This window comes from Dreissena polymorpha, chromosome 10 (genome assembly GCF_020536995.1).
Source record: "Dreissena polymorpha isolate Duluth1 chromosome 10, UMN_Dpol_1.0, whole genome shotgun sequence".
NCBI classification, from domain to species: domain Eukaryota; kingdom Metazoa; phylum Mollusca; class Bivalvia; order Myida; family Dreissenidae; genus Dreissena; species Dreissena polymorpha.
Genome location: NC_068364.1, coordinates 69106747 through 69119920, shown reverse-complemented (window position 1 = coordinate 69119920; position 13174 = coordinate 69106747). Strand labels below are relative to the sequence as shown.

General features: G+C 34.5%; 1 protein-coding gene across 1 annotated transcript in view; it reads left to right on the top strand.

Moving 5' to 3' along the window:
- The first annotated feature begins 3955 nt into the window (after positions 1–3955).
- The window catches only part of LOC127849214 (dipeptidyl peptidase 4-like), a 32668-nt gene continuing 23449 nt past the window's right edge, over positions 3956–13174 (top strand). The window contains exons 1-4 of the mRNA XM_052381934.1: positions 3956–4189; positions 4378–4604; positions 8370–8484; positions 10017–10112. Coding sequence (XP_052237894.1) covers positions 4530–4604; positions 8370–8484; positions 10017–10112 — 286 coding nt within the window. The 5' untranslated portion in view covers positions 3956–4189; positions 4378–4529. The remainder of the gene's footprint in view (positions 4190–4377; positions 4605–8369; positions 8485–10016; positions 10113–13174) is intronic.

The following is a 13174-nucleotide window of genomic DNA, read 5'->3' as shown; positions in this document are numbered from 1 at the left end:
CGATTGTCTGGTTGGAAAAATGTAATCGGGTACCGATTGTCCAGGTCGACAAATACACAAGATGCCACTTGTCAGGAATTGCCTATTAACGCAGGGAGCCGATTGCCATACATTAGTTAACAAACCACAGCCTGAGCAAGAACCTTTACATGCATCTTTAAAAAGTTTACCAGGAGGAATAAAAGTTTGCGGAAACTTTCTTTTAATCAACAAATGGAATCTCCGCACAGAAAGAAGGAAACAAAACTGAACCAGAATTAATTAGAAAATGCGTGCATATATCTGTCAATGTTTTGTTGTATTGGAATTTCATTAACACTCAACATCTATTGCTTGATAGATGTTGCTTTCGAAACAAATCAACATGTTTAAATGTTTAGAAACAATGAAGGATGGTACCATAACGGTCTATTCACAGTGGGATGTGTAACTTAAATTCACCAAACGGAGATTAGACTTAATGCTGGGAAACATATTTGCCATTTAAAACACCATGCATTGTATGTATAATCATGGACCGATGTATACAAGAAGAGTACCACAACTTCGCCCTAGATCGCCCACAAGTGACAAGTGTCAAACCCAGTTGCATGATTTTAATAGAACAAAATAGAACAAATATTAAATTTACTTCAATATTTTACAGCTCATCGTAATCAAAATTATAAAACAGCCATATATGTTATACAGTAAATTGCTGACTTCTTAAGAGTCACTTTATTATTACTATTTAAAAGTTTCCAATATGATTGCATACTGGTTCTTATTGAGAAGTGTTTTGATATTTAATTGGATCATTCGTCTGAATAAAACAGACATTTAAGCATGATGTGAGAGTCGTCTTCTTAATCGTTACGATAACATAAAGTACGAATTATTTCGTTTCTGATAATGTTATAATGTCTCCCAGTTTAAATTAACAAATTATGAAATAATCAGCGCATGCCATAGCTGTCCGCGGTTTATGACGTAATTTACCTTTTGATAATAGACATAGCATCAGAAGAGTTTGTTTGTTGCTATGTATTAGTTAATCTTTTAAATTATTTAGAATTAAAATTGCATTGACATTACTGCACTTTGGTTTAGAACCAAACTGAGCATCTGTAAGAATGTAACATGTTTATGTCCTATTTAGGTTATGTTAAGCAATCCTAGTAGATGACCACTATCTTCTGTCATATTCTAAAAATTCAAAGCTGCGACAATGAAAATGATTTTGAAAATCTTCATGATATTGAAGTCTATATAATACATATAACACTTGTGTTATAACCATTTTTTACTTTGTACAATAACATCAGCTGATGTAACATACCAACAATAAACGCCTTAAAACGTGTGGTTAAATAACGATGTATTGTAAATGTATTTTCAAGTTAAATTTAATTAAATCTATATAATATGTAAGTTAGAAAATACTATCACATGTTCGTATGTTAATACGACAATAGCACCAATGGAAACCAATGGAAGCAACATATTAAATTAAGGGTGAAACACTCCGTAAACAATGTTTTCAAATGTTTTCGTCTTGAACAATCGGACTTCTGAAAATGCATGCGACGAGCAATTTAGATGTGTAGCATGTTTGAAAACAGTATTCCTCACTAGGTCGATATCAAGTTAGTCGTGTTTCCTTGTGTGAAGAAAAAGGTATATCAATGTTTACGAACCTGATAAAATACCTCTTAATGGATCACACGTTCGATAACTTTTTGAATTTAATGTGCATATGAATTCATTCAATCTATTGATCTAAATCCGATAGGTGTATAGCAATTGACAAGATTGACAATTACCGTCGTTCTATCTGTATTGTGTAGTTTCTATTGAAGACAATTAAAGTGGATTTTAAAATGTAGCAAACAAGTGGTAGTAAATTTATAAGTGGGAACGGATATAATTAAAAACTAACATAATAAAGCTGTTTTCAAGTTAAAAATATACTGTTCAAGAAAACATAAGTTAAAGAGGGTTCTAAGTGCAAACGTACATTATTGTTTCTCGATATTTGTTTGATTGATAACCAAATATTTAAGCCCAAGTTAAGTCATATATATGCCAGTATATCTGTGAAACTTTAAATTAGATATCGATAAATAAGCAGGTAAAACGGCTCGCCAATCTTTGAAGAAATCGCGAAATCGTATTTTTCAGATGATAATTGGATCAAAGTCAATATTTATAGTGAAAATAATGTATTCTAAATGAATTAGGTAAACACCTAAACACATATCAAAATTCCAAGTTTGAAAAAAATGCATCTCTCGGAAATTAGCGATCATTGAAGATCGGCAATGATCGTAAAATAAATCGCGGGAAATCATAAAGATGTTTCACAAATACAAAACTGTCCAAAACAGCTACCAACGTCATAACTGATATCACGAATACAGGTTTTGTCGCTACACGGCTCATATATATATATATATATATATATATATATATATATATATATATAAATAAATATATATACAGAGAGAGAAAGAGAGAGAGAGGAGATAGGAGAGAGAGAGAGAGAGAGAGAGAGAGAGAGAGAGAGAGAGAGAGAGAGAGAGAGAGTAAGAGAGAGAGAGAGAGAGAGAGACAGAGAATACAGGTTTTGTCGCGACACGGCTCATATATATATATATATATATATATTATATAGAGAGAGAGAGAGAGAGGAGAGAGATAGAGAGAGAGCAGAGAGAGAGAGAGAGAGAGAGAGGGAGAGAGAGAGAGATCTGAGGAGAGAGAAGCGCTCCTCCTCGCCGAGCGAGGGGAGGTTGGGGAGCGCTCTTCCTCGAGCGAAGAGCGAATCTCCCCCTCGTGCTCTCTATCTCCCTTGAGAGAGAGAGAGAGAAAAGAGACATATCGGTATAGGCCAAGGAAAAGGGGAGTTTTATGAACACTAGATCATTTTTCCGACATCTCAAGAATCGTTGGTTATGTTCATTTGCATCGTTGCATTTGATATCGTCGTAAGTTTTTAATAGGCCAGCTGTCATATATGTCTTTTTTGCATCCGGTATATAAAACAATGAAACCGATCTAAAGCCACGCAATTAAACGTTCCCTAAGAGATTTTAAAATGTGCAGTGTGATGTTTCATTAAAGCTCGTATAGCTTTCTTGCTTTAATTAATCATTTGGCAATACTGTCTAATTTGGTCTTTTACTTTCACACGCATTGCTTAGACATTATCATAAAACTCACAGTTTTCATAACTTTATCAGGTGAAGTGTGTGTATTTGTATTTTGCAATAGTATGTATGTCATTTATCCGACAATTGCTAGATGTCTTAGCTTTCGCAATGATTTACATTTAAATGTACGGTATTCTAGCCACCAACATTATATTTAGAATTTATATGACGTTATTTGTTTTGTTTTAAAAGGCTACAATAAATTATACCAGCGATTTCATAAAACCGTTAATAGTGTTTAAAGAAACTGTCGCTGTAATGGCACGGTGGCGTGATTACTTGCTTGTGATGACGGCGAATACATACGTTTTGCTTAGCGTTCAATTATTAACTCATTTATGCCTAGCGGACTCTCCCATCCGTCTTAATTGGATCAATTCATTTTCAAAATTAGGTATATCGTGTATAGTCATTTCTATTTAGAATATTTCTTACAGAAATAACTTTATGCAAACAATGCAGACTCAGATGAGACCCCACATCATGCATTATGCGGCGTCTCATCTGGGTCTACGCTGTTTGCCAAGGCCTTTTTTTCTAGACGCTAGGCATAAAAGGGTTAATAAGAAAGTAAGCTTTTAAATTGCAATGCGTTTGTGTTTCCTCCGGTAATTGAGATCAACAACTCATGGATAATGCAGTTTTGTTTAATTGAACTTGAAACTCATTTTATCAAAAAGTTATCGAGTCGCTTTAATACCGATGTAATCATTAATCAACACTCATCCTGGAGAGAGAGGCATTTCATACGCGGGCATACTAACTGTGCCAACTTTAAAACGAACAGTAGGTGCCAGGCACAAATAGGACATTGGTCGCTGTACATCAAAACGAAGGATCTAACACTTTTCTTGAAGTGTACTTGTAATCCGACGTCTGCGTGTAGAATAGTTATTTGTTCAAAACAGTGATAAATCAAGTGTACATTTCGGTTACATTCTGTGCGAGTATTGCATTATCTTGGTTTTGAATTTCACTTACGGTAACGGATGTGAGATGTGGGTTGATATGTGTTTGTATTTTGTATATACATCGCTTATTCAAAATCGAAAGAAGTTCATATTTTAATAATTCTCATAATTCGAAAGAATTGTTTTAAGCATAATTTTAGCTGTTGCATTTGTATATAGATATGCGTTTGCGTATAGAATCAAATCGAATTTGTTCATTTATTTAAAAAAAACAGATATGATAATAGGGCGTGTAATTAACAAATAGCTAAAATCAACTATCAACAAATCATTCTGTTTGTGCATTATTCTTTTAACAAAAAAATGTGTTATACAAATAAACGTTAATAAGTATAAGACAAGAACATACATCAAAGTACACTGAAGGATGGGGACTGTAAAGGATGTGGAATTTAGCAATGCAGTTAATGGAGAAAACTCACAGGAACGAAGCCAAGGAAATGTAAATAGTGTTGTTTGTTTTTTCTTATGATATCATATAAATAATGTGTTTTGTGAAACTCATTAATTCATTAAATTCGTTTCTCCCAAGTAAAGTAAATGATACATTAAGTTTTGTTAAACTGCTTTATTTCAAATTGCAAATTATAACACACAATTATGGACTTGGCAGCCATCAATGTTGTGTTTAAAATTATCCTTTAATGAATGGGTATATAAATATATTCGGATGAACACAAATATCACATGTTATATTAAAATTATATACCACAATTATAACACACATGTGTTATTTAAGTATCAGACTGTTATTGGCTCCTATGAGTGCACAAACGTTATACTCGACAGTAAAGCTAAATAAAACGTAATTGAATATGTCAATGATGCTGTGTTACGTGCGCTTAAATAGATAAATAAAGTTTAAATATACGTGTTCCGTAATCTTAATTAAAATCATGGCGAAACTTAATGGATCCTTATATTATTTAATGAAACTGTGTCAATTTGTGCTATTGAATTAAGCGCAGTTTAAGTAGAGGGCAATTGCATAGAGAGCACTCTTAGAACAAGAACCATTCTTTAAAGTACATTAAGAGTCGTTATAATAGGATCGTTATCAGTACGAGAACCATCGACTTAAGTGCACTGTTAGCACTGGAATTATTAAATAAAGTTAATTATCCGTAGAACTTGTAAATTGGCAGTATGAGGATCATTAATCAGCATCAAATAAAGTGTATTATCAGTGCGATGACCGTTAAAATAGTCTTCGTACCCATGGTAAACTATATTTTCAGCATCAACAAATGGCCAATTGAAAAACACTGGAAAGCAGCACACAAAGACAAAAAACAAAACATCGAATGATATATGGCATTTTGCTTATTATAATATTACTTTCACTGTTTTGTCATTATAGTTAATCGTCTCATAAATCGTATTTGTCAACGACTTTAGTTCTGAATTGAGTACGTCTTCGTTGTGGTTTAAAGCGACATTGCATACCAACTGCTTATTATAGCAACCCATATCGTATGAGATATGCCTTATTATAGCAACCCATATCGTATGAGATATGCCTTATTTGTGAGATTTGGAGGATATCATGAAAATGCATATTAAAAGTAAGAAAGTATTTTGTGTGTTGTTAGCAGAAACAAATGCCGTATTATGATTGGCTTTATAGGATATTCCTTTTACGTCATTTCCGCACTGCATTGCAATAATACTTAGTGTTTTTGACAACCACAATTTAGGCTGAGTCGATGTATTTGACATAAACTGGTCATACACAGTATTTCGCTTCAATATATTGTATTATCGGTCACTTACGGTCCTACGATAGAATTGTGACTTCAAAGTGCTATAGCATTCATACGAGCATGCCTTATCTGCTAAGTGTGGTTAATTGACGTAGTATCGTTGGTTACACACTAAAGGTCGATGAGTGTGATATCGCGTTTGTCGAGCGTTCCACTTAATTAAACTTCATCTGTTTACGAGTTAACATCCTGCTTAAGTAAAAAACACTTTACAATTTGAATGTTTTAAGTTTAACTTGCATGACGTAAATTCGCTTGCTTCATACATGTTGGGATTTCGCAAATACGAAAGGAAAACATCCGGATTGTGGTTGTGTACTATAAATAAGCATATTTGAAATGGAAGTTATCGAGGAACAAGAGGTATGGATATGTGCAAGTGCTGAAGTGATAAATGTCTTACTTGTTTAAATGTGTCGCGTTCTGAGAAAACTGGGCATAATGCATGTACATAAAGTGCTGTCCCAGATTAGCCTGTGCAGTTCGGACAGGCTAATCAAGGACGATACTTTCCGCCTACACAAAGATTTTCGGTTCGAAGGGACTTCCTTTAAACTAAAAATACCATACAAGCGGAAAGTGCTGTCCCTGATAAGCCTGCACAGACTAATCTGGGACGAAACTTTACGCACATGCATTAAGCCCAGTTTTCTCAGAACAAGGCACAAATATGAACAATCTCCGTCCAGAAGATGCTTAATTATCATTTAGGTCTCACAACATAACGTCTTTAATTAATGTATACATGTACAACCTACTAAATGTTTTTACGCAATATGGCTATTAGATAATACGATTATATTTTATGATACATTTAAACGCCAATGCAAGCAACCGTTACTATATTACCAATCTGCGTAAAAGATATAGAGCGCTGGAGATTGCTTTATGTTTATCTATACTGACATAATTCCGCTGTAATCGACTGTAGATACTGTTAAATGTTCAGTATGATTAATTAGACTCATGTTTAAGTACGGCAAGTGTATATTCATATCAAGTGCTTCCGAATATCTACAAAAACAGCACAAACACAGGATACAAATCAACTAATGTTAAACCATAAGCAATTGGGCATCATTAGTTACTTTAATATAACAACATGCTATACTCGTTAAGCCTTCTATGTACTTTATTATACTACTTTTATTTTCTTATGTCTATACTTCAAGGAAAATAAGGCACCGCGCTCACACAATCTGCTTCTGTAAGGCATTTTATATTAACACGCCGTTTTTGTATGTTTATATCTTAACTTAAATAGGTATATAGAATTGTCAACTTGACACTCACTAACTAGATGTAATCATTAATCGTCCGGAAAATGCCTCATTTCTTTGGTTCTAATAATGCATTGGCCGATTTCAAGAATGTGTCCGGTCTTTTATAAAACAATCTTTTAAAACATGTCCGTCACAGTGGCGGGCCATTTTCCTATGAACACAGCAAGACCTTGTGAACACTCGAGTATGTCTTGTCCAATTTTCGCTCAGCACATTTGTTCGTATGATTCTTTTATAATTAAAAAGGATTTCCGTCAATCGCAAAGCATGTCCGCTAGGGAGTGGGGACATTTTCATTATCTGTTATAGGTGAAAATACTCTTGACGTCGCATTACTTGTCTAATCTTTATAAACCTTAATCAAAACATTTGTTCAAGTAATAACTCAGCCAATTGCGATTATGATTTTTGAAATATCACAGCAGATTCTCAGGCCAGATCTGCTCTTACGCTCTAAGGTGTGCAACGGATTACAAGTGCCCCTCTTTTGTTGTGCGCTTTGTAGTAGTTTAACCTGTTGACAAATGATCATTTGTGTATGAAACTACATTTTGGTAATCAGGATTGACTACGGCTTACTGCTGCTACAGTTGGATGTTTTGGAGATTTCGTTGAATTGCTAAATCAAAGCACTGTTAGGCTCGAAACAAAATATGTGTTTTTTCCAATAGAATCTTCAAAAAAAGGTGGGAAGATAGGTCAAACTTTTTTACGTCAACTTTTGTTGAATATACACACATTAGGTCTCACTCGAGTAAAGATATAAGGTTATAACACATCCGAAATTATTATGTTTCGTTCTTTAAATGGAAAAGTTAATGTTGCCAATGAATATGGCAAAAATCGTTGAACAAAGTTTAGGGTCGTAACCAAACATTACAGCCGGTCGGTAACGTGAAAACTAAGAACTTGTTTTTACCTTATTCCGATGTTCGGTAGTTCATTTCTGAACCCGCATTAAGAACATTTACAAACACCTTTTGTTTGTGTTATCATTTTTATTATGTTGACCAATGTTCTTCAAAAACAGTTATTGAAAGATTTCTGCCATGATCATATTTAAAAATTGATTATTATTGCTTAATTGCGGCGAAGATAAATAAGACTAAATTGAACACTTAAACTCACGTGTATAGCTGACACCCTTATTTCTCATTTCAGGAGCTTGTAGGTCACACAGTACAGAAGAGAAATTGGAAGGGCATAGTGATCGCCCTGGTTGTTATTATCATTGTGTGTGCCCTGATCATCACCACCGTCATCCTCCTTACTCCAAGTGAGTGATAAAAACATAACAAGTAGTTAGTATTTCCATTTCAAGTGAGTGATAACAGCTTAGCACGTATTTAGTCTCTCCACTCCGAGTGAGAGATAATAGCATAACACGTAGATAGTCACCCACTCTAAGTGAGTGAAAACATAGTGACACTTGGTAATCTTTGTTTAACAAATGGTTCATGAAGTCTTTCACTGGACAATTTCATTTAATGAGCCCCTTGGACGAGATAATTTATTTTGTTTTTGAATTTAATTCGCATTTCAACAGATAGTATCATATAAGTGCTATCATTATTATACCAAGTTTTATACGATGCATATAACTTTTCTCAGTTGCTGGATATGAAGCGATAATTAGACACAATAATCAGACCTACCGCGAGGATTGACAAAATAAAGGACGATTTTGAATACGGCATCTTGCTGTGCTATAAGTGAAGCATATACATTACATTTTGATTTCAATACACTGTTTGCTAGGTATGGCACGAAACGCATGTATGATAATAGTCTCTTTCTAATCCTAATTCTTACGGCGGCATAAATGGGACATAAAAAATATTTTATTTAACTATTTCTATGACGTGCGCACTTCATAGTTATGGCGTGCGCACGCAATAGTTATGACTACGTGCGCACGTCATAGAAATAGTTAAATAAAATATGTCCTATGTTATATTATTTAACTATTTCTATGACGTGCGCACGTCATAGCTATGAAATTCTCGTTTTACATGTGCGGAATATCTAAATATCGGAGAAAAAAGCAAGGCATTGCATAACTCACACGTCACCTGCCAGAAAACATAATACAACATAATGAATATCTAAACGGATGTCAGTAACTTGTTGTTACCACATTGAAAGCCTAAATACAATTATTTATACGAAAGAAAAAAATTACTAGTGATAAAAGCTAAATGGAACTCAAATATATACAATATAAAGACAAATGTTTCTCATGGTCCGGGCATAATGTTAGAGTTTTATCGCTTAAAATGAATATAGTTTGTTTTCCCCTGATATGATCATAAATTTTGTATAATATCATATCAATGAAGACTCGTCGCCAAACAACATCGGAGTCTATATTAAATTAGTCCTCTAGATAGTTAACAGAAAGGTCGACAGCAATATGAGTCGCGTTCTGAGAAAACTGGGCATAATGTATGTGTGTAAAGTGTCGTCGCAGATTAGCCTGTGCAGTCCACACAGGCTAATCAGTGACGACACATTCCGCTTGTATGATATTTTCTGTTTAAATAAAGTATCTTCTTATCTAAAAAAATCCAATTAAGGCGGGTAGTGTCGTCTCTGATTAGCCTGTGCGGACTGCACAGGCTAATCTGGGACGACACTTTACGCACATTCATTATGCCCAGTTTTCGCAGAACGCGGCTCATATAATGAACGCAACGACACAATGGACGAACATCTGCATTATGATATGTGCATGATAACACGAGAACTATTTCGATATTTTCAGCTATAATCATGTGTTTTTGAGTGTCTGTGTGTGTTCTAATACAGGAAAAAGCGATGAACCGCCGAAACCAAAGTTCACATTCGAAGACTTCATAAAGAAAAAATTTGCTCCAAAAAGCTTTTCTTTCAAATGGGTAACAGGTAAGACACTTTAAGAGCTTCTGCGATATTGACACTGGTTGAATAATAAATTATAATAGAATTATGTGACAGATGGACTATCTGTTATTTATAAAAGCTCCGTTCGAGAAAAAAGGGTTTAATGCATGTGCGTCAAGTGTCGTCCCAGACTGTGAGGTCTGCAAAGGCTAATCGTGGAATATATTTTCCGCCTTTAAATAATTTTCGCGAGGGAGCGGATTCATTTACACGTAATGTTTCACACAAGCGGAAAGTGTCGTCCCTGATTATCACGTACAGACTGCATTGGCTTATATGTGTCGACAATCTACGCACATGCATTAAGCCCAGTTTTCCCAAAGCGAAGCTCATATGTATTTTCCGGTCTCACTGGTTGTTACCTTACAACGCATCGTTTGTGTAACGTGTGAACGTCAACTTGCTGAAACAAAATGTACTCAAAATACAAACATTAAAGTCATTATCGATCATTGATGTATGTATATTCAGTTTTGAAAAGGAATTCACATGACCTGATCGGCAATTAAGGTATCCATATTTTCCGACCATTGCTAAAATATAATATCCAAGCAAATCGTTTCATTATTGAAAGTAATGCATTTGTACACTAAGATGTTCGCACAATGTCGGAGGTCATTGAGTAAACTTTTAAACAAAATTGGTGAACTCAGTTAAATATGACGTATGGTTAGTTCACACCAGACAACGCATTAAGATAAAGGTTAAATTTTAATTATACAAAACGGAAGAAATATGTTTTAAATCAGTTAGATAAGCAATAGGTATTAACATATCGATACGAACGAATATATTGTGTTACTCTAAAGTGCAGAATAAATGTTTAAAGTAAACCTTTAGTTATTTTTTTCATAAAATGATTGCCAAAAACAGCATCTCGTTTATTTTGAAGTATCAATTTAACTTAACGTACGTGTCGAAAAAGTGTTGCAAATAAGAAACTAAGAAAATGGTACATGTGTGACCGTATTCCATAATTTGGAAAATAAATATGCGTGTCGCCATCTAAAAGACCAATCAACGGTTTTGTACTTCTATTATTGTTGACAATCTGTCAGTAAATGTCTTGATACAAATAACATGATTGTACGATGATATCAGGGCCTTTCTACGACAAGTTTGCGACGTTTGCAACTTCGTAACTAATAGCGGCTTAAATAATTCTGTTTGGATTAGTAAGCAAAATAGAACACATATGTAGTGCTTAATTTGTCAATAGTCAATGTCCGCGATTAAAGTTAAACTAAGTTACGGATATGATTACAACTGTATTGAATGTCGCCTATGATTAGAAACGACCAGAATCATTTTGCGGTCATCACATTTCCATCGGGCCGCAATGTATGTTAACGATACCGCAAAACATCAATTCATTTGTCAAAGCTGTGTGTTCAACAACTATTAGGTGAGAAATTTACGACGTAGCCAAGTGTCTGTTCGAGATTGTTAAACATGTGTTAATTTATGACTTATTGAGGTGAAACATAACTGTTTACACAACGACAGATGTATAGAAATGATCCTTAATCGCTAGCGCAATAAAACGACTTTGGTGTGGTCGACAATGGAGAGCTTTGTAAATCGTCATAAACCTTGTCGATTTTGTTTTCTATTGTGATTTCTTCTTGTTCAGAGGCTACAGTTTTGTGGAAAACGTTAATATACATTTCTGTCACATTTTTCAAAATTAGTAGATGAATACCGTATTGCGCCCGTTGTTGTAAGACAACACTAATCCCTCGAAACACACAACACTAAAAATGTATCAACAATGTAGTTATATTTAAATTATAATTGAATATACGGTGTATGATTAAACAAAAAAGTATTAATGTGTCACTAAAGTTCATTCCAGGATATGTCTATTTCATATAAATATCGCATGTAATAATTGTGAGGACGATTGAACTTTACGGAAAAGAAAAAAGAATGGGAAAGCGTTGTTGTGTTCCTAAGAGCGCTATGCGCGACATTAGGCGACTTCGGCGTCTTATATACAAGGTCGTGCGCCAGCGCGATTAAAGTGATTATATCGCCCATAAAGTGGAAAAAATAACCCCCATTTAAAATCTCCATGAAAAAGTAGGATTAAAAACGTCGTTTGATAACGATTTTATTTACCTGAAACGATATTAAAGCAAGCTTACTCGCTCTCATTTCTGTTTTATGAATACAATTCCGTTTTGATGACGATATACTACGTTTCAAATTAATTGATATCACGTGATAAAAACACACATTTGATTGGTTGCATTTAATGAAAAGCAGAACGACCCTACACATGTAAATAAATAATGGTAATGTATTTCATTTACGACGATTTAAGAAACGTCTTCAGGAGTTCCGAAGGTTTTAATTAATTCCCCGTTCTCACAGAGCTGCGACTTTACGACGATCATCCCGGGATGATCAAGCCACGGTCTAAATGTTTGGATCGGGGCGGATCGATGCCGATCGGAGTCTAAATCGAGCAATTTGGCAAATGATGATCTTTATTTCGACTTAATTTACTTTTCTTCTTGTTTCTTGTTGGCCACGATCCCGTTACGCTTGTTTTGAGCATGTTCAAAATAAGCTTTGCGAGAGCGTAGAGCTCTCCGATCATGAAGACTCTACCGTGATCATACTGCGCTTATTAAGACTCCACTACGTTTGTCCTGCGATTTGTCACGATCGGTCACGTTTTCGGATACGCTTTGATCGTAGCAGTAGCGGCGTCTATGTGTGAACGGGAGGTAAGGCACCACTAAACGTCGTTTCAATCCGTAAAAAGTAAAAAGGTGGAACCCCAAAAAGTCACGTGATCCCGCAACCTGTTTTCTCCGTATTGATAACGGGCATTGATAACTAATCCAAATTAATAAAAATATCTCTTTTTATAAAATACGCATTAAATAAACGAAACTCATTGTTAAATGTAAGTTCATCCTCGTAAAACAAGGACACATACTTTAACATTTTGAATAACACAATATGTATGTATATCACAATCAAATGTAATAAGTTTTATAATAAATACCAGGTATACTGTATATACAGGTAAA